The 20,689-nt window shown below is 40.6% G+C and overlaps 1 protein-coding gene and 1 non-coding gene across 2 annotated transcripts; both read left to right on the top strand.

Moving 5' to 3' along the window:
- Window positions 1-4,273: 4,273 nt before the first annotated feature.
- On the top strand, window positions 4,274-4,381 carry LOC112799460 (small nucleolar RNA R71). Its single transcript, XR_003201041.1, has one exon. It is a non-coding gene; the product is annotated as a small nucleolar RNA R71 (small nucleolar RNA).
- Window positions 4,382-15,605: 11,224 nt separating this feature from the next.
- On the top strand, window positions 15,606-20,429 carry LOC112796535 (cellulose synthase-like protein D1). Its single transcript, XM_025839023.3, has 4 exons — window positions 15,606-16,552; window positions 17,345-17,774; window positions 17,928-18,690; window positions 18,779-20,429. Exons 1-4 carry the CDS (start codon window positions 15,975-15,977, stop codon window positions 20,128-20,130), a joined length of 3,123 nt encoding a protein of 1,040 aa, XP_025694808.1. The 5' UTR covers window positions 15,606-15,974; the 3' UTR covers window positions 20,131-20,429.
- The last annotated feature ends 260 nt before the right edge of the window (window positions 20,430-20,689 follow it).

Genomic DNA, 20,689 nt, shown 5'->3' with positions numbered 1-20,689 from the left:
TACTGTGGATCGGGCCATCATGATCCATAGCATCATGATTGGAGAGGAAGTGGAAGTTCATGAGGTCATCTCCAATGAACTCTACAAAATAGCCGACAAGTCCTCACCTATGGCACGGCTAGCCTTCCCCCATCTTATATGCCATCTATGCTACTCAGCTGGAGTTATCATAGATGGAGATGTCTCCATTGAAGAAGACAAGCCCATCACCAAGAAAAGGATGGAGCAAACAAGAGAAGTTCCTCACTGCCCTCAAGAAGAACATGAGGAAGTACATCATCAACAAATGCCTCAAGGAATGCAATTTCCTCCCAACAACTATTGGGAGCAACTCAGTACCTCTTTAGAAGATTTGAGTCATAATGTTGAACAATTAAGGGTGGAACATCATGAACACTCCATCATTCTCCAAGAAATAAGAGAAGATCAAAGAGCAATGAGGGAGGAGCAACAAAGGCAAGGAAGGGACATAGAAGAGCTTAAGGACATTGTTGGTCCTTCAAGAAGAAGACACCACTAAGAGGTGGATTCATTCCTTGTTCTTTATTTCTTTCTGTTTTCGGTTTTTAGCATTATGTTTATCTATGTTTTGTGTCTTTATTTCATGATCATTAGTATGTAACCATGCCTTAAAGCTATGAATAAAATCCATTAAATCCTTCACTTCTCTTAAAATGAAAAATGTTTTAATTCAAAAGAACAAGAAGTACATAAATTTTCGAATTCATCCTTGAATTTAATTTAATTATATTGATGTGGTGGCAATAATTTTTGTTTTCTGAATGAATGCTTGAACAGTGCATATTTTTGATCTTGTGGTTTATGAGTGTTAAAATTGTTGGCTCTTGAAAGAATGATGAACAAAGAGAAATGTTATTGATGATCTGAAAAACATCATGAAATTGATTCTTGAAGCAAGAAAAAGCAGTGAAAAAAAAATGGCGAAAATTTTAGAAAGAAAAAGCAAGGATCCAAGGCTTTGAGCATTAATGGATAGGAGGGCCCAAGGAAATTAAATCCAGGCCTAAGCGGCTAAATCAAGCTGTCCCTAACCATGTGCTTGTGTCATGAAGGTCCAAGTGAAAAGCTTGAGACTAAGTGGTTAAAGTCGTGATCCAAAAGAGTGTGCTTAAGAGCTCTGGACACCACTAACTGGGGACTTTAGCAAAGCTGAGTCACAATCTGAAAAGGTTCACCCAGTTATGTGTCTGTGGCATTTGTGTATCCGGTGGTAATACTGGAAAACAAAATGCTTAGGGCCAAGGCCAAGACTCATAAGTAGCTGTGTTCAAGAATCAACATGCTTAACTAGGAAAGTCAATAACACTATCTGAAATTCTAAGTTCCTAGAGAAGCCAATCACTCTAAACTACAAAGGAGAAAGTGAGATGCCAAAACTGTTCAGAAGCAAAAAGCTACAAGTCCCGCTCATCTAATTAAATTAATATTCATTGATATTCTGGAATTTATAGTATATTCTCTTCTTTTATCCTATTTGATTTTCAGTTGCTTGGGGACAAGCAACAATTTAAGTTTGGTGTTGTGATGAGCGGATAATTTATACGCTTTTTGGCATTGTTTTTATATAGTTTTTAGTAAGTTTGAGCTACTTTTAGGGATGTTTTCATTAGTTTTTATGTTAAATTCACATTTCTGGACTTTACTATGAGTTTGTGTGTTTTTCTGTGATTTCAGGTAAATTCTGACTGAAATTGAGGGATTTGAGCAAAACTCTGAAGAAGGCTGACAAAAGGACTGCTGATGCTGTTGGAATCTGACCTCCCTGCACTCAAAATGGATTTTCTGGAGCTACAGAACTCCAATTGGCGCGCTCTCAACGGCGTTGGAAAGTAGACATCCAGGGCTTTCCAGCACTATATAATAGTCCATACTTTATTCGAAGAATGACGACGTAACTTGGCGTTGAACGCCAAGTACAAGCTGCTGTCTGGAGTTAAACGCCAGAAAAACGTCATGATCCGGAGTTGAACGCCCAAAACACATCATAACTCGGAGTTCAACTCCAGGAAATGCCTCAGCTCGTGGATTAATCAAGCTCAGCCCAAGCATACACCAAGTGGGTCCCGGAAGTGGATTTATGCATCAATTACTTACTCATGTAAACCCTAGGAGCTAGTCTAAGTATATATAGGACATTTATCTATTGTATTAGACGTCTTTTGACCACGTTTCATCTTTTGACCACTTTAAGTCTTTAATCATTCGGTCACTTGATCAGGGAGAGGGCTGGCCATTCGGCCATGCCTGAACCTCTTTTACTTATGTATTTTCAACGGTGGAGTTTCTGCACACCATAGATTAAGGGTGTGGAGCTCTGCTGTACCTCAAGTATTAATGAAATTCTATCTTCTTTTATTCAAATCTCTCTTATTCTTATTCCAAGATATTCATTCGTACCCAAGAACATGATGAATGTGATGATAAGTAACCCTCATTATCATTCTCACTTATGAACGCGCGTGATTGACAACCACTTCCGTTCTACATGAATCAGAGCTTGAATGCGTATCTCTTAGATTCCCCAACAGAATCTTCGTGGTATAAGCTAGATAGATGGTGGCATTTATGAGGATCCGGAAAGTCTCACCTTGTCTGTGGTATTCCGAGTAGGATCCTCGGAATCCGGAAAGTCTCACCTTGTCTGTGGTATTCCGAGTAGGATTCCGGTAATGAATGACTGTGACGTGCTTCAAACTTGCGAGTGCTGGGCGTTAGTGACAGACGCAAAAGAATCAAGGGATTCTATTCCAGTAGGAGCGGGAACCAACCGGTGATTAGCCGTACTGTGACAGAGTGCGTGAGCATTAGTTTTCACTGCGAGGATGGGATGTAGCAATCAACCATGGGTGATGCCTCCAGACGATTAGCCGTGCGATTGACAACCGCATAGGATCATTTTCCCGAGAGGATTGAAAGTAGCCACAGCTGATGGTGAACCCCTATACAAAGCTTGCCATGGAAAGGAGTAAGAAGGATTGAGTAGAAGCAGTAGGAGAGCAGACGTCTCTGAGCCATGCAGCATCTCCATTCGCTTATCTGAAATTCCCACCAATGAATCTGCATAAGTCTTCTATCCTTTTATTTAATCTATTCTTTTATCTTTATTTTCGAAACCCATAAACAATTTTAATCTGCCTAACTGAGATTTACAAGGTGACCATAGCTTGCTTCATGCCAACAATCTCTGTGGGATCGACCCTTACTCACGTAAGGTTTATTACTTGGACGACCCAGTACACTTGCTGGTTAGTTGAACGGAGTTGTGAATTCAACCAGTGCCATAATAAAGCTTTCATCTCAAAATAGTTAGAACATGGATCACAATTTCGTCCACCAATGGCAGAAGTAAATCCAATGGAATCTCTATGGTCTCAGTGTGAGCCTCAGATTCCCATGGTTCCTCATTAGGGAACTCATTGGAGGCCAGTGGACGTCCATTGAGGCCTTCCTTAGTGGCACTTACTGCCTCTTTCTCCTCTCCAAGTTCGGCCATGTTGATGGCCTTGCACTCTCCTTTTGGATTCTCTTCTGTATTGCTTGGAAGAGTACTAGGAGGGAGTTCAGTAATTTTCTTGCTTAGCTGACCCACTTGTGCCTCCAAGTTTCTAATGGAGGATCTTGTTTCAGTCATGAAACTTTGAGTGGTTTTGATCAGATCAGAGACCATGGTTGCTAAGTCAGAGTGGCTCCGCTTAGAATTCTCTGTCTGTTGCTGAGAAGATGATGGAAAAGGCTTGCCATTGCTAAACCTGTTTCTTCCACCATTATTGTTGTTGAAACCTTGTTGAGGTCTCTGTTGATCCTTCCATGAGAGATTTGGATGATTTCTCCATGAAGGATTATAGGTGTTTCCATAGGGTTCTCCCATGTAATTCACCTCTTCCATTGAAGGGTTCTCAGGATCATAAGCTTCTTCTTCAGATGAAGCATCCTTAGTACTGCCTGGTGCAACTTGCATTCCAGACAGACTTTGAGAAATCATATTGACTTGCTGAGTCAATATTTTGTTCTGAGCCAATATGGCATTCAGAGTATCAATCCAAAGAACTCCTTTCTTCTGATTTGTCCCATTATTCACAGGATTCCTTTCAGAAGTGTACAAGAATTGGTTATTTGCAACCATTTCAACGAGTTCTTGAGCTTCTGCAGGCATCTTCTTCAGATGAAGAGATCCTCCAGTAGAGCTATCCAATGACATCTTGGACAGTTCAGACAGACCATCATAGAAGATACCTATGATGCTTCATTCAGAAAGCATGTCAAAAGGACACTTTCTGATCAATTGTTTGTATCTTTCCCAAGCTTCATAGAGGGATTCACCTTCCTTCTGTCTGAAGGTTTGGACTTCCACTCTAAGCTTACTCAATTTTTTAGGTGGAAAGAACTTTGCCAAGAAGGCATTGACTAGCTTTTCTCAAGAGTTCAGGCTTTCTTTAGGTTGTGAATCCAACCATATCCTAGCTCTGTCTCTTACAGCAAAAGGGAATAGCATAAGTCTGTAGACTTCAGGGTCAACCCCATTGGTCTTGACAGTGTCACAGATTTGTAAGAATTCAGCTAAAAACTGATGAGGATCTTCCAATGGAAGTCCATGGAACTTGCAATTCTATTGCATTAGAGAAATTAATTGAGGCTTAAGCTCAAAGTTGTTTGCTTCAATGGCAGGGATAGAGATGCTTCTCCCATAGAAGTCGGGAGTAGGTGCAGTAAAGTCACCCAGCACCTTCCTTGCATTGTTGGCATTGTTGTTGTTTTCGGCTACCATGTCTTATTCTTTGAAGATTTCTGTTAGGTCCTCTACAGAGAGTTGTGCTTTAACTTCTCTTAGCTTTCGCTTCAAGGTCCTTTCAGGTTCAGGGTCAGCCTCAACAAGAATGCTTTTGTCTTTGCTCCTGCTCATATGAAAGAGAAGAGAACAAGAAAATATGGAATCCTCTATGTCACAGTATAGAGATTCCTTGGGGTGTCAGAGGAATAGAAGGAGGAGGTAGAAGAATTAGGATGTGAGAAGAATGGAAGAATTTTCGAAAATAAGTTAAAAGATTTTGAAAAAGAATTTTGAAAATTGATTGATGATTTTCGAAAACTAAGAGTGGGAAAGAAATTAAGTGATTTTTGAAAAAGATTTTGAAATTAGAAATAAAAAAGGTATGATTGAAAAGATATAGTTTTAAAAAGATATGATTGAGAAGATATGATTTGGAAAAACAATTTAAAAAGATTTAATTTTTAAAATCAATGACTTGGCTAACAAGAAAAGATATGATTCAAACATTAAACCTTTCTCAACAGAAAAGGCAACATACTTGGAATGTTGAATCAAATCATTAATTGTTAGCAAGTATTTTTGAAAATGGAAAGAAATTGATTTTGAAAATATATGATTGAAGAGATATGATTTGAAAAAGATTTGATTTTGAAAAAATTATGAAAACTTGAAAAAAATTTGAATTAAAAACAAAATCTTCCCTCTTGTGCCATCCTGGTGTTAAACGCCCAAAATGGTATACATTCTGGCGTTTAACGCCCAAATTGCTACCCTTTTGGGCATTAAACGCCCAGCCAGGCACCCTGGCTGGCGTTTAAACGCCAGTTTTTCTTCTTTACTGGGCTTTTTGAATGCCCAGCTTTTTCTGTGTAATTCCTCTGTTGTATGTTCTGAATCTTCAATTCTCTGTATTATTGACTTGAAAAGACACAAATTAATTTTTTTTTGGATTTTTAATGATGAGGAAAAATCAAGATGCAACTAAAATCAAATAAACAATGTATGCAAGACACCAAACTTAAAAGTTTGTATACTACTGAAGATCAGAGCAAGTAAATCATCAAGAACAACTTGAAGATCAATGAAGACACATGATAAATGCAAGAAAAACAGAAACATGCAATTGACACCAAACTTAAAATGAGACACTAGACTCAAACAAGAAATATTTTTGGTTTTTATGATTTTGTAGATTTTTTTGGATTTTTCGAAAATTATATGGAGAAGAAAATAAAGAGATTCAAAATTTTTAATAAGAATTCCAAGAATCATGCAATGTTAGTCTAAAGCTTTAGTCTAAAGGAATTAGACATGGCTAGCCAAGCTTCAGCAGGACATTGCATTCAAGAGCTAAATTAATGAAGATCAATCAGCTTTGGTGATGATAAGAACATCACCTTGAAACACTAGAATTCATTCTTAAAAATTCTGAAAAATACCTAATCTAAGCAACAAGATGAACCGTCAGTTGTCCAAACTCAACAATCCCCGGCAACAGCGCCAAAAACTTGGTGCACGAAATTGTGATCATCAATGGCGCCATCAACATGGTACGCTCAATTGCAATCTCAACTCTTTATCACAACTTCGCACAACTGACCAACAAGTGCACTGGGTCGTCCAAGTAATAAACCTTATGCGAGTAAGGGTCGATCCCACGGAGATTGTTGGTATGAAGCAAGCTATGGTCATCTTGTAAATCTCAGTCAGGCATAATCAAATGGGTATGAATGATTTATGAATAAAGCATAAAATAAAGATAGAGATACTTATGTAATTCATTGGTGAGAATTTCAGATAAGCGTATGGAGATGCTTTGTCCCTTCCGTCTCTCTGCTTTCCTACTGTCTTCATCCAATCCTTCTTACTCCTTTCCACGGCAAGCTATATGTAGGGTTTCACTGTTGTCAGTGGCTACCTCCCATCCTCTCAGTGAAAATGTTCAACGCGCTCTGTCATAGCACGGCTATTCAGCTGTCGATTCTCGATCATGTCGGAATAGAATCCAGTGATTCTTTTGCGTCTATCACTAACGCCCCACAATCGCGAGTTTGAAGCTCGTCACATTCATTCAATCCTTGAATCCTACTCAGAATATCACAGACTAGGTTTAGACCTTCCGGATTCTCTTGAATGCCGCCATCAATTCTAGCTTATACCACGAAGATTCCGATTAAGGGATCTAAGAGATATCCAATCAATCTAAGGTAGAACGGAGGTGGTTGTCAGGCACACGTTCATAGGTGAGAATGATGATGAGTGTCATGGATCATCACATTCATCAAGTTGAGGAACAAGTGATATCTTAGAACAAGAATAAGCTGAATTGAATAGAAGAACAATAGTAATTGCATTAATACTCGAGGTACAGCAGAGCTCCACACCTTAATCTATGGTGTGTAGAAACTCCACCATTGAAAATACATAAGAACAAGGTATAGGCATCGCCAAATGGCCAGCCTCCCAAATAGGGTTCAATCATAAAAATATGATCAAAAGATTCAAGTGATCAAAAGACTCCAAATACAATAGCAAAAGGTCCTACTTATAGAGAACTAGTAGTTAGGGTTTACAGAAATGCTTAAATGACATAAAAATCCACTTCCGGGCCCACTTGGTGTGTGCTTGGGCTGAGCATTGAAGCATTTTCGAGTAGAGACTTCTCTTGGAGTTCAACGCCAGCTTTTGTGCCAGTTCCGGCGTTTAACACCGGGCAGTTTTGAGCTAATTTGGAACGCCAGTTTGAGCCATCAAATCTCGGGCAAAGTATGGACTATTATACATTGCTGAAAAGCCTAGGATGTCTACTTTCCAATGCAATTGAGAGCGCATCAATTGAGCTTCTGTAGCTACAGAAAATCCACTTCGAGTGCAGGGAGGTCAGAATCCAATAGCATCTGCAGTCCTTTTTAGCCTCTGAATCAGATTTTCGCTCAGATCCCTCAATTTCAGCCAGAAAATACCTGAAATCACAGAAAAACACACAAACTCATAGTAAAGTCTAGAAAAGTGAATTTTAACTAAAAACTAATAAAAATATAATAAAAACTAACTAAAACATACTAAAAACATACTAAAAACAATGCCAAAAAGCGTATAAATTATCCGCTCATCAACATCCTTTTCAAACCCGCGTTTGACAAGCTAGGGTTGGACGAGAGGGAGCTAAGAGCCTACCCCGACACCTTATATGGGCTAGGTGACACGCCAATAAAGCCACTGGGATTCTTACCCCTTCATACTACCATTGGAAAGGGGGAAAAATCCAAAACTCTGAGTATAGACTTCATAGTCATCGACGTAGGGTCGGCATATAATGCCCTAATCGGAAGAGCTACCCTAAATCGACTAGGAGCAGTGGTATCCACCCCCCATCTCTGCATGAAATTCCCGACAACAGCGGGGGTAGCAACGGTGCGGGGAGACCAGAAATTGGCAAGAAAGTGCTACAATGAAAGCTTGAACTTGAGGGGAAAAAGCAAAGAGATTCACACCATAGAGCTCGGCGGTGCAAGGGCCAAAGATGAGTTGCGACCACAGCCAGGAGGAAAAACCGAGGAAATACAGGTCTCCAAAGAGGAAGGAAAAAATACCAATATAGAAGCCAACCTAGGGGAAACCCTGAAGCAAGGGTTGACTAAGCTCCTAAGAGACAATTCTGACCTCTTTGCCTGGAAAGCCTCTGACATGCCTGGGATAAATCCCGAGCTTATGTCCCACAAGCTCTCGGTGTATCCAGGATCCCGACCTGTACAACAGCGAAGGCGCAAGCTCGGCCCGGAACGAGCCCTAGTGGTGGAGGAGCAAATACAAGCACTCCTAGAAGCCGGCTTCATCAGAGAAGTTAAATATCCAACATGGCTAGCAAATGCAGTGCTAGTCAAGAAGCAAAATGGCCAATGGAGGATATGTGTCGACTATACCGACTTAAATAAGGCGCGTCCCAAGGACCCTTATCAACTCCCAAGTATTGATACTCTAGTAGACTCTAGCTCGGGGTATCAATACTTGTTGTTCATGGATGCCTACTCGGGATATAATCAAATCCTTATGTATGAGCCAGACCAAGAGAAAACATCGTTCATCACGCCCCGAGCAAATTTCTACTACGTGGTTATGCCATTTGGACTAAAAAATGCAGGGGCCACATACCAAAGGCTGATGAACAAGGTGTTCACCCCCTACCTCGGAAGCTTAATGGAAGTCTACGTAGACGACATGCTAGTGAAAAATTAGGAAGAAGCTGATCTCTTGACAGACCTCTCGCAAGTCTTCGACACCATAAGGTTGCACGGGATGAGGCTAAATCCTGCAAAGTGTACCTTCGCAGTGGAGGCCAGAAAATTCCTAGGGTTTATGCTGACGCAAAGAGGGATTGAAGCCAATCCCGATAAGTGTCAAGCTATACTGAAAATGAAGAGCCCGACTTGCTTAAGGGAGGTTCAACAACTAAATGGACGATTTGCAGCTCTCTCTAGGTTCTTGGCAGGATCAGCATTAAAATCCCTTCCACTGTTCTCTTTATTAAGAAAGGGATGCTAGTTTGAATGGACACCAGAATGCGAAAGAGCATTCCAGGAGTTCAAAAGGTTCTTGAGCCAACCTCCATTCTTGACCCGACCTCTAGTTGGGGAAGATCTCGTCCTATATCTGTCCGTAGTAGACAAAGCTGTCACATGAGCCCTGATAAGGGAGGACGAGGTCGGACAACATCCAGTGTACTTCATCAGCAAAGTTCTACAAGGCCCCGAACTAAGGTACCACAAATTAGAGAAATTTGCTTACTCCTTAGTAATAGCCTTACGGAGGCTACGACCTTACTTTCAAGCTCATATGATAAGAATCCGAACGAACCAACCCATGAAGCAAATCCTCCAAAAGACGGATGTTGCAGGGAGAACGGTTCAATGGGCAATAGAGCTCTCCGAGTTTGACTTAAAATATGAAACTCGGACAGCAATCAAATCCCAATGCCTCACCGACTTCATAGCAGAATACGCGGGAGATCAAGAGAAGCCAACTGCATGGGAACTTTTCGTAGATGGATCCTCAAACAAGACAGGAAGCGGTGCAGGCATAATACTGGCTGATGAAAGAGGAACCCAAATAGAGGTATCCCTCAAATTTGAATTCCCAGCTTCAAATAATCAGGCAGAATATGAAGCCCTGATTGCAGGATTGAAGCTGGCAGAAGAAGTCGGTGCAACAAAAGTGATGATATACAGTAACTCTCAAGTGGTGACCTCTCAGATAAATGGGGAGTATCAGGTTAAAGATCCGAACATGAAAAGATACTTGGAAAGAACTCTGGAGCACCTCGGGCACTTTGCGGAAACCGAGGTTAAGCACATAATCCGGGATCTCAATAGCAGAGCAGACGCCCTATCCAAGTTAGCAAGTACCAAGCTAGGAGCGAATAATAGAAGCTTGATCCAGGAAACTCTCCAAGAAACCTCTGTGGTAAAAGTAGAGGACAAACGAGATGTCCTAGAGGTAACTGGGCTAAACCTCGGATGGATGAATTCCTTGGTCGAATACCTAAAATTCGACATCCTCCCCAAAGAGGAAAAAGAGATTAAGAAAATCCGGAAGGAAGCACAACATTACACTCTGGTGAAAAATATCCTTTATAAAAGAGGAATATCAACGCCATTGTTGAAGTGCGTACCGACCTCAAGGACCACTGAAGTACTAGAGGAGGTTCATAATGGGATCTGCGGAAACCATCTCGGAGCCAGGTCGCTAGCTAGGAAAGTAATTCGAGCTGGATTCTACTGACCGACCTTGCAGAAAGATGCCACAGAATTTGTGAAAAAGTGCCAACCATGCCAAATGCACGCAAATTTCCACGTGGCTCCCCCCGAGGAGCTAATCAGTATAACTTCTCCATGGCCCTTTGCAAAATGAGGGATGGATCTGTTAGGCCCTTTTCCCCAGGCACCAGGACAAGTCAAATACTTGATTGTGGGAATAGACTACTTCACAAAGTGGATAGAAGTAGAACCATTAGCCATCATCACAGCCCAAAGAAGTCAGAAGTTCCTCTACAAAAATATCATCACAAGGTATGAGATACCATATTCCATTACCACAGATAATGGAACCCAGTTCACCGACTCTACCTTTAGAAGTCTGGTGGCCAGTATGAAGATCAAACACCAGTTCACCTCGGTGGAACATGCACAAGCAAATGGACAAGTCGAGGCAGCCAACAAAGTCATACTGGCAGGACTAAAGAAAAGACTACAAGATGCAAAAGGAGCCTGGGCTGAGGAGCTCCCACAAGTGTTATGGGCTTACCGGACGACGCTACAATTTGCCACTAGATAAACGCCCTTCCGACTCGTCTACGGCGTAGAAGCCATGATACCAGTAGAAATCAGCGAACAAAGTCCAAGGGTGATTCTCCATGATGAGATCGGAAACATACAGGGGCACAAAGAGGAGCTTGAACTACTCCCCGAAGTCCGAGGGCAAGCCCAGATAAGAGAAGCAGCGTTGAAACAAAGGATGACTACCAGGTACAACAAAAAAGTCATTCGAAGAAGCTTCACCCCAAACGACTTGGTCTTGATCAGAAACGACATTGGGGTCAACAAATCGGGGGAAGGAAAACTCGCTGCTAATTGGAAGGGACCATACAAAATTAGTGAGGTCTTAGGAAAAGGTTATTATAAGGTGACCGACCTAAACGGCACCGAGTTACCAAGGTCGTGGCATGCTTGTAACTTGAAAAGGTACTATAGTTAAAAGCGAACTCTACTCCCTGATGTACTCTTTTCCCAACTTCACGATTTTTTCCCAAAAATCAAAGGGTTTTTTCTGAAGAAGGGTTTTTAACGAGGCATCACAGTAGAGGCTAAGGGAAAATAGACTATCAAATGCCCTTAGTAGTAGTAAAGTACCTTCCCAAATAAATAAAGATCTTTTACAATATCTCTTATAAATTCCTTCTCGCTTTTTTTTCTTTCTTTCTACGAAACGCGCCGACTTAAGCTCGACAAAGCGTGAAAATCCCATGAACCGACCTAGATGGTCGTCAGGATAAAACGACGAGGTACAAGTCGGTGTAAAGAGGTTATAAAAGTTGATCGTGAGAAATTCGGAGACATTCCGACTCATAAGTCGAAATGAAAAACCGAGTAGAAGAAAAAACGCATCGCAAAAATAACCTAAGTCATAGGAACTCAATAAACCACAAAGTTGAGTATAAAGAATAGTGGAAAAAAGATCGAAAAACCTATTAAAAAGCCAAAAGACTGTCCTAAGTCCTTAAAGCGAAAAAGCTCTAGAGGACAGACAAGCCAAAGAAAAAGGTTTTCAAAAAAGGTCGAAAAAATTCTTTAAAGTATCAAAAGAAAAGCATGCACTCCAAAGGTAACTTAAACCCTTATCCAAAAAAAGGTATTTATAAATATTTCGTTTACGGCCTTAAAAAGGCCAAGAGAAATGTCAACAGACCACTACCACCACAAACATAAAAATAGTTTAAAAAGGAGGGACCCACAGGCTGGGCCCCCATATAGCCAACAAATTTTTAAACATCACCACCAGGAATAGTCGGATCACCACCAGAGTCGGGAAGAGCAGTCGCAGCGCCATCAGGTTCAGGGAGAGAAGTATTCATAGGAGACGGAGAAGAGGTTCTGTGAGCCTTCGAGGAACTCGGAGCATCCTTGGAACAAGGAGGGGACTCAATTATCCTCTGCCCCCGAGTTTTCAGATCGGACTCGGTGACAGGCTTAGGAGAGGGAGGAGGATAAACTATGGCACTATCAATGACGATCTTGTCAGGATCCAAAGGAGAGAGATCCAGGTCGGGAGCAAGGACCCCGACCTGCTTCTTAAAAATCCTCCAGGCCTCCTCTGCTCCTTCAGCAATAGAGTCCTCCAACTTGGCGTAAGCATTTCGAGAATTCAACAAGTCCTTCCTCACCTCCACGAGATCCTTGAACAAACTCGAATAACTCTCCTGCGCCTTCTTCCTCAAGCCCTCCTCCATATTGCATTGGGCTTGTAACTTTCTCTCTTTCTTCCGAAGGCCATCCCTCTCCTCCTTCAACTTAGCGACCTCCTCCTTCAACTCCTTCTCATGTTTCTGATATATGAGAAACCTCTCCTCCAGCTCTTCAACCCTCAAGGTTGAACCCAGAGAGTTAAGAGGAGTCTTCTCAAAAATATCAAGAAACTTGGTGCACACTGCCACCGCCCTGATATTCTCCTGAACCAGAATGGTGAGATGGTTCCGGATAGAAACATCATCCATACCTATACGGGTATGAGGATAGATGTATTTTCGGATAAACGCAGGAGCATCCACCTTAGCCTCACCTTCAAAAGAAGAGCTAGACTCTAAAGTCTTACGCTTCTTCTTCTCTGGCTCAGGAGAAGGTCGGGGGGGAGGGGGCGGCTGAGAAGAAGCCGAGGAGGAAATGACGACGGGTTGAGAAAGAGTCTCCAAACTTCAGGAAGAAGGGGGAGGAGGAGGAAGAGGAGAGTTAGTTACCTTGGCGCCGTTGGTCCTGACGCGAGATCTCGCCTTGGTCTCTTGGACTCTCTGGTAAGACTCACTGGAATTCTTCTTCGCCATCTCTGTAAGAAAACAATTAGTAGCCAAAAAGTCAGCGAAACAAGTCGGAAATAAAGTAGATAAATAAAAAAGCTACCTAGTTGTGTCTGGACAAAAGTCGGCGACCCCTGGAGAAATTTTTTGGTATTCAAATATGGGGCCCTCCCCACACTTCTCGGAGGAACCCCACAACGGCTGCCTCCACCTCATCCAGGTTGTCCAAACCATATTTCTCACAGGAAGAGGCCTCTAACCAGTACAGAGGAAAGCGAGGAGAAGAATTCTCATCCAAGAAAAAGGGGTGGTGACCCTCTACGGCTTGAACTTTGAAAAAGTAATTTTTGAAGTCATAAAAAGATTCATCAAAAAGGGTGAAGACCCTCCGACCTTGTATAGCTCGGAAGGACACCCACTGCTGCTTGTTATTTTGCCCACTGAAGGGCTTGGTCATGTGGAAAAGAAAAAAGAAAATCCTCAAAGAAGTCAGAAAGTCTAAGGCATGGCTGACAAACTGATAAATTTTCAGAAAACCCCAGGAATTGGGATGAAGCTGGGTAGGTGCAACACGACAGTGACGTAAAACAGCAATCTCAAAATCAGAGAAAGGAAGAAAAATGCCCATGCGGGTGATCATGCTCTCATACATATAAAAGAAATGAGGGACTGCCTCCGAAGCCCTCCCGAAGCAAACCCGGTCTTCTAGACCCAGGACAAGCAGTTCATACTTTGGCTCATCCTCATCAGAGGTGCAGAGCCGGTGACGAGTGCGAAGATCAGTAATAAAATCAGTGTCAACCCAAGGTTCCTCCCCTAAGACTGTGACATCGACCCACTGAGCAAGAATTTCTACGGAAGACATTTCTTTTCCTAAAAAGGGTTAGTGAAACCTACAAAGAAAAAAGAAAAGAAAATCAAAAACATGGTCTCTAAAGGGGGGCACAGAATCAAACAGAAGCCTACAAATCAACTTCTCTCTCTCTAAAAAATAAAAGCATGCAAACAGAAAGCACGTTGTAAAAAGAGAAGAGAAGAAAAGACTAACCTTTATCTGGAAATAAGGTAGAGGAAGATGAAAGCCTTCAAACAAGGAATGCCCCACGAACGGATGAGAAGAAGAAAATTCGAAAAATCGCAGAAACGAAACAACAAAAGAGAGGAAAAGTATTTATAAACACGTTATGGGTATAATGGTAAAAACGGAAGCGGTCATTAATGAGTGCACCGTTACCAAGGTAATCAATCCCTACGCGAACATCTAACGGACGCGACGTTTGATTAGACGTAACTGTGAAAATCAAAAGCCACGAAAAGTCACGTCGGTTCCCAATGATCACGTCGGTTCCCTCCTAGGTTGGCTACGACCCTCGGTAGAATACTCGAACCCAAATCTTAAAAGAAATTGGGCTCGAGTAGGGGCACTGTTCATACCCTGGCCCAATAATGAGGCCCAGGACTCAACGAAAGGCCCAATCCAAAGGATTGAGCCTCACCTTACACCGACCTTCAATCTACGAAGTCGGTGCTTACCACGACTTGCTCTAAAGAAGTCGGGAACGAGGGATTAGCTGGCAGATAAACCCTCACTCAAGAGGATAACTGCCCCTAAAATCTCTCTAACCACTTCCAGGAGCCATATCTCAACTTCCCTAAGATAAAGGGACGGTTATTCCCCTTAAAAGGCGGAACTACTCCAACGGTGGTTATGGGTTCACCACTATAAATACACTAACATCTCTCAGGTATCTCTAAGCCCCAATACTCTCTAGACCTGCTTACACCCTTGCTAACTTAGGCATCGGAGTGTCTTTGCAGGTACCACCCCCATTCTTTCACATACACAACTCGGAGGCAGCTCCCAGACGTAAACCAAGTCGGAGACCACACTCCTCCAACGTTTGGGCCTCACAAACAAGCCCAACCACTGTCCGGTTCTAGGTAAGCCCTGGAATAAAACTAAATTGAGGCTTGAGTACAATTTCAGGGACTAAATTGAATATTTTCTCAAAAAAATAATCGAAAGGAGTTACATAGGCCACAAGAATAAAACCTACGACACATTTATCTAATTAAAGACCAAGTAATATAATATTGGATCATTATTCTCTGATCTAGTGATAAAAAGCTATCTAGCCATGGTGGTAATATGCTACCACTTTCTTAATTTAGACCATTTAATAAAGTTTTACTATATGCAACTATTATTTATTCATGTACTAGGGCAATTTACCGTTTTAAAAAGAATTGTTTTAATTTTTTTTTTTTTTTGTGAACGTAATTGTGAGTCACATTTAAAGATTTAGAGTTCACAACAACCTAATTAAGTAGGAATAGAAAGAGAAGAACGAGAGAGAGGCTAAGCATGAATTAAGGGGGTAATATACGCTGAGCAAGGATTTCCCAAACTCCAAGATCTTAGACAAAACATGAATTTTCTTTCCTTTCTAAACCAACATTGTTCTTGTTCCTTTTTTTCCCAAACAATTCCAACAGCCATGCATACACATGTTTTTGTAGGCATGGGAATTCATCAAAGAAAATGGTTAGTTTAATTAGTTAGTTAAACAGATAAATGTGAAAATAAAAAGGAAGATAGAAAAAGAGAGAAAATAAAAATACATGGCAAGTTCATCAAATTCATCTATGGGTGGCAAGCTACCACCACAACAACAAGGAGTGAAATTCTCAAGGAGGACAGCGAGTGGAAGGGTTGTTAACCTCTCAAGAGACGATGAAATCGACGGCTCCGGCGAGTTCGGAGGCCAAAATGATTACATCAATTACACAGTTATGATGCCTCCGACGCCCGACAACCAACCCGGCACCTCAGATTCCAAGAACCCGGCCGGGGCCTCTAGGTTTGCCTCTGAGTCACAACAAGGAGGCATGAATGGGGGCGGCGGCGGCAACGACGGTGGTGGTGGAGGGTCTAAATTGGAAAGGAGGGTGTCTACTGTGTTGAACTCAACAAATAACAAGTCTATGTTGTTAAGGAGCCAAACTCAAGATTTTGATCATAACCGTTGGTTGTTTGAGACAAAAGGGACATATGGGATTGGGAATGCTTGTTGGCAAGAAGATCATAATTCTGTTGCTGATGATCAGAATTCAATAGGCATGTCAGATTTCTTGGACAAACCATGGAAACCACTTACTAGGAAAGTTAACATTTCAGGCGGTATAATTAGCCCTTACAGGTATATTAATTATCTTCCATTTTAATTTATTAATTAAAATAAAAATACAACTAATGTTTTAGCTAGTCAACATTTCTTTTTGAGTAATTATATAGTTTTGGGAGCTTAGATGGTTCTATATCAACTATTATACTGTTATGGTTCTATATATTTAATTAAATAATAATTTAATTAAATATATTAAATTATTTAATAATTTTTAACGATTAATTTTATATAAATATAACTCCATGTAAATGTTTATCTTCTATTATATGTTAAGTATAATTATGATATTTAAAAGGTTTAGCTACAATTAAAATAAGTCACAAAAATATTTGGTAACAAAAAATATTAACAAAAAATAGTTTGAATTTATCTTATTTAATATTTATTAATTATTATAATAATTAATAAATACTAAATAAAATAAATTTTTGTTATTTTTTTTTCTAGCATTATCGATAAGTCATTGTATGATCATATCAATTATAATTATAAATATATACTAAAAGAGTATAAAATAACTTATGTTCATACATAAATATATAATGATTGATTTTTAGTATATATATAATATTCTTTTAATATATATTATATACAATCATATTATGTATATACAAAAAATTAATTACTAAATTAATTATTCGTATAAAATAAATAACAAAATTTTAAATATATATTTAAAATGAGGTAAATAATATAATTTATATATAAATGTACAATCAGTATTTTGAGTATGTTTATAACATTTTGTTTTACATATTATGTACCGCGTGTATTATACTTAGTAAAATGGTTTGATTTGAACAGATTGTTGGTGATATTCCGCATAGTTATTCTAGCATTCTTCTTATCATGGCGAATTAGGAATCCCAACTACGACGCAATGTGGTTGTGGGGAATGTCAATTGTGTGTGAGATTTGGTTTGCAATCTCATGGCTTCTTGATGTGCTTCCAAAAATGAACCCCATAAACAGAGCTGCAGACCTTGCTGCCTTGCACGACAAGTTTGAGCAGCCATCTCCTTCTAACCCTACTGGAAGATCAGACCTTCCTGGCATTGATGTTTTTGTTTCCACCGCTGACCCTGAAAAGGAGCCTCCTCTTGTCACTGCCAACACCATTCTTTCCATTCTTGGTGTTGAATATCCAATTGAGAAGGTCTCCTGCTATATTTCAGATGACGGCGGCGCCATACTCACTTTTGAAGCCATGGCCGAAGCTGTCAAATTTGCTGAGGTTTGTTTACATACTTTATGGAATTAACAAAAGAAATATGGTAGAGATATATCTTCTTATTAATTTAATCTTTCAGATAAATAATTTCATAATGTAATATCAAAACTTGTTGTGCAAAAACTTTCAAAGTTAATTTGTTAATGTGACTGGCAGTTATGGGTACCGTTTTGTCGAAAACACAATATTGAACCTAGAAATCCAGATGCTTACTTCAGCATAAAGAAAGACCCAACAAAGAACAAGAAACGTCCAGATTTTGTGAAGGACCGAAGGTGGATGAAGAGAGAGTATGATGAATTTAAGGTGAGAATCAATGGACTCCCAGAGGCAATAAAGAAAAGGAGCGAAATGTACAATGCTAGGGAGGAGAAGAAGGAGAGAGAGGAAATGAAGGCAAAAAATGGCGGAGTAGCAGCAACAGAAGATCAACCCCTGAACGTCCCAAAAGCTACATGGATGGCTGATGGCACTCACTGGCCTGGCACCTGGTACACTCCTTGTGCTGATCACTCCAAGGGTGATCATGCCGGAATCTTGCAGGTAATGAGTAAGGTCCCAGAACATGACCCAGTAATGGGATATGATGATGAGAAGACACTGGACTTCACTGGTGTGGACATAAGGATTCCAATGTTCGCATATGTATCGAGAGAGAAGCGCCCTGGTTTTGACCACAACAAGAAAGCAGGAGCCATGAACGCCATGGTTCGAGCTTCGGCTGTTTTGTCCAATGGCCCCTTCATACTCAACTTGGACTGTGACCACTACGTCTATAATTCTATTGTGCTTAGGGAAGGAATGTGTTACATGATGGACCGTGGTGGCGATCGTGTATGTTACATACAATTTCCTCAACGATTTGAAGGGATTGATCCCTCTGATCGTTATGCTAATCACAACACAGTCTTCTTTGATGGTAACTTATTCATTTCATTTCAACCTCTCTTCTAGAGTTCTATATATATAACAACCATGTGCTCATCAACAATGAACATTTTGATTAGGAAATATGCGAGCATTGGATGGACTCCAAGGTCCAATGTACGTGGGGACAGGTTGCATGTTTCGAAGGTATGCACTGTACGGATTTGAACCACCAAGATTCATGGAGCACACTGGACTATTTGGTCGGGTAAAAACCAAGGTGAACCGGAACCCCAATCAAGCAAAACTGAATCTAGAAGACGACGACACACAACCCCTAAATGAAAACAATTCAGAATCTAGTGGGGTGCCACAAAAGTTCGGAAACTCGAGCATTTTCACAGATACAATACCCATAGCAGAGTTTCAAGCAAGGCCACTTGCTGATCACAAATCCGTCAAGAATGGAAGGCCACCGGGAGAACTGCTTAAGCCTCGTCCACCCATGGACGCACCAACAGTGGCCGAGGCTATAGCAGTGATCTCCTGCTGGTACGAGGATAAGACAGAATGGGGAGACAGGGTTGGTTGGATTTATGGTTCTGTTACAGAGGATGTTGTCACCGGCTATAGGATGCATAACCGTGGTTGGAGGTCTATCTATTGCATCACAAAAAGAGACGCTTTTCGCGGCACTGCGCCGATAAATCTAACAGACCGTCTCCACCAGGTGTTGAGATGGGCCACAGGATCCGTTGAAATCTTCTTCTCTAAAAACAATGCCTTCTTCGCCACCCGGCGTCTCAAATTCTTACAACGAATCGCCTATCTCAATGTCGGAATCTACCCCTTCACCTCCATATTTTTAGTTGTCTACTGCTTCTTACCAGCACTGTCCCTTTTCTCGGGACAATTCATAGTCCAAGGTTTGGATGTAACTTTTCTCTTCTACCTTCTTTCCATCACCGTCTGCCTCATATTGATCTCCCTCTTGGAAGTGAAATGGTCCGGCATTGCGCTCGAGGAGTGGTGGCGAAACGAGCAGTTTTGGGTGATTGGAGGAACAAGCTCTCACCTTGTTGCTGTGCTTCAAGGGTTGCTAAAGGTGATAGCTGGGGTGGAGATACATTTCACATTAACATCTAAGTCAGCAGGGGAAGATGAAGAGGACATATATGCTGATCTTTACTTAGTGAAATGGACTAGTCTCTTTATAATGCCACTAACTATTATCATCATCAATCTTATTGCTGTGATAATGGGGATTTTGAGGACCGTTTATAGTGTGATACCACAATGGAATAAGCTATTTGGGGGATTGTTCTTTAGCTTTTGGGTGCTTTCTCATATGTACCCTTTTGCTAAAGGATTGATGGGTAGGAAAGGAAAAGTTCCCACTATTGTTTATGTCTGGTCCGGCTTGCTTTCCATCACAATTGCATTGCTTTGGATTTCACTTGATCCTCCAGATGGTACCAAACAGGAGGGATAAGCCTATCATGAGTTTTGTTGTTCATCATTCATGGATCATGAAGCATGTATGTGCACATATATACTCATCAAAATTTTCCAACATTTCAATTGTTTTAGCCATTAACATCCACTATGTATATATTTTATGATTGAAATCAATAGCTAACATTATTAAAATACTAATACTTCTGAAATGCTTCCTATACTACAAGAGTACTAATGCTGTGTTGATCATAGCAAAATTGTTTATATAGGACAACTTGTGTGAAGCAAGAGAAATTTTATTAAGGGTAGTCTACAAGACAAACCTTTTTTTCCTCTTTGTTTGATATAGACAACTTTATGATTTTTGACATATAGACTTATTTATATAACAATTATCGATAGTTCCCTTGAAGGGATTTATGTTCTCACAATGTTGGAAGAAAGTATAGAATAAATTATAGATAGAAATGCCTATGAAAAAAAAAGGTCATTTGCATTTGCTTCCCGTTTGTAGATATGCTTGTGAACTTTTTTTTTCATTTCAAATATGTAAAAATTTCATGTACAATACAACAAAAGGGCTTAATTATAAA

Source organism: Arachis hypogaea, chromosome 4, assembly GCF_003086295.3.
Source record: "Arachis hypogaea cultivar Tifrunner chromosome 4, arahy.Tifrunner.gnm2.J5K5, whole genome shotgun sequence".
Taxonomy (NCBI): Eukaryota; Viridiplantae; Streptophyta; class Magnoliopsida; order Fabales; family Fabaceae; genus Arachis; species Arachis hypogaea.
The sequence above is the reverse complement of the archived record's forward strand: the minus strand, read 5'-3'. Positions and strand labels throughout refer to the sequence as shown.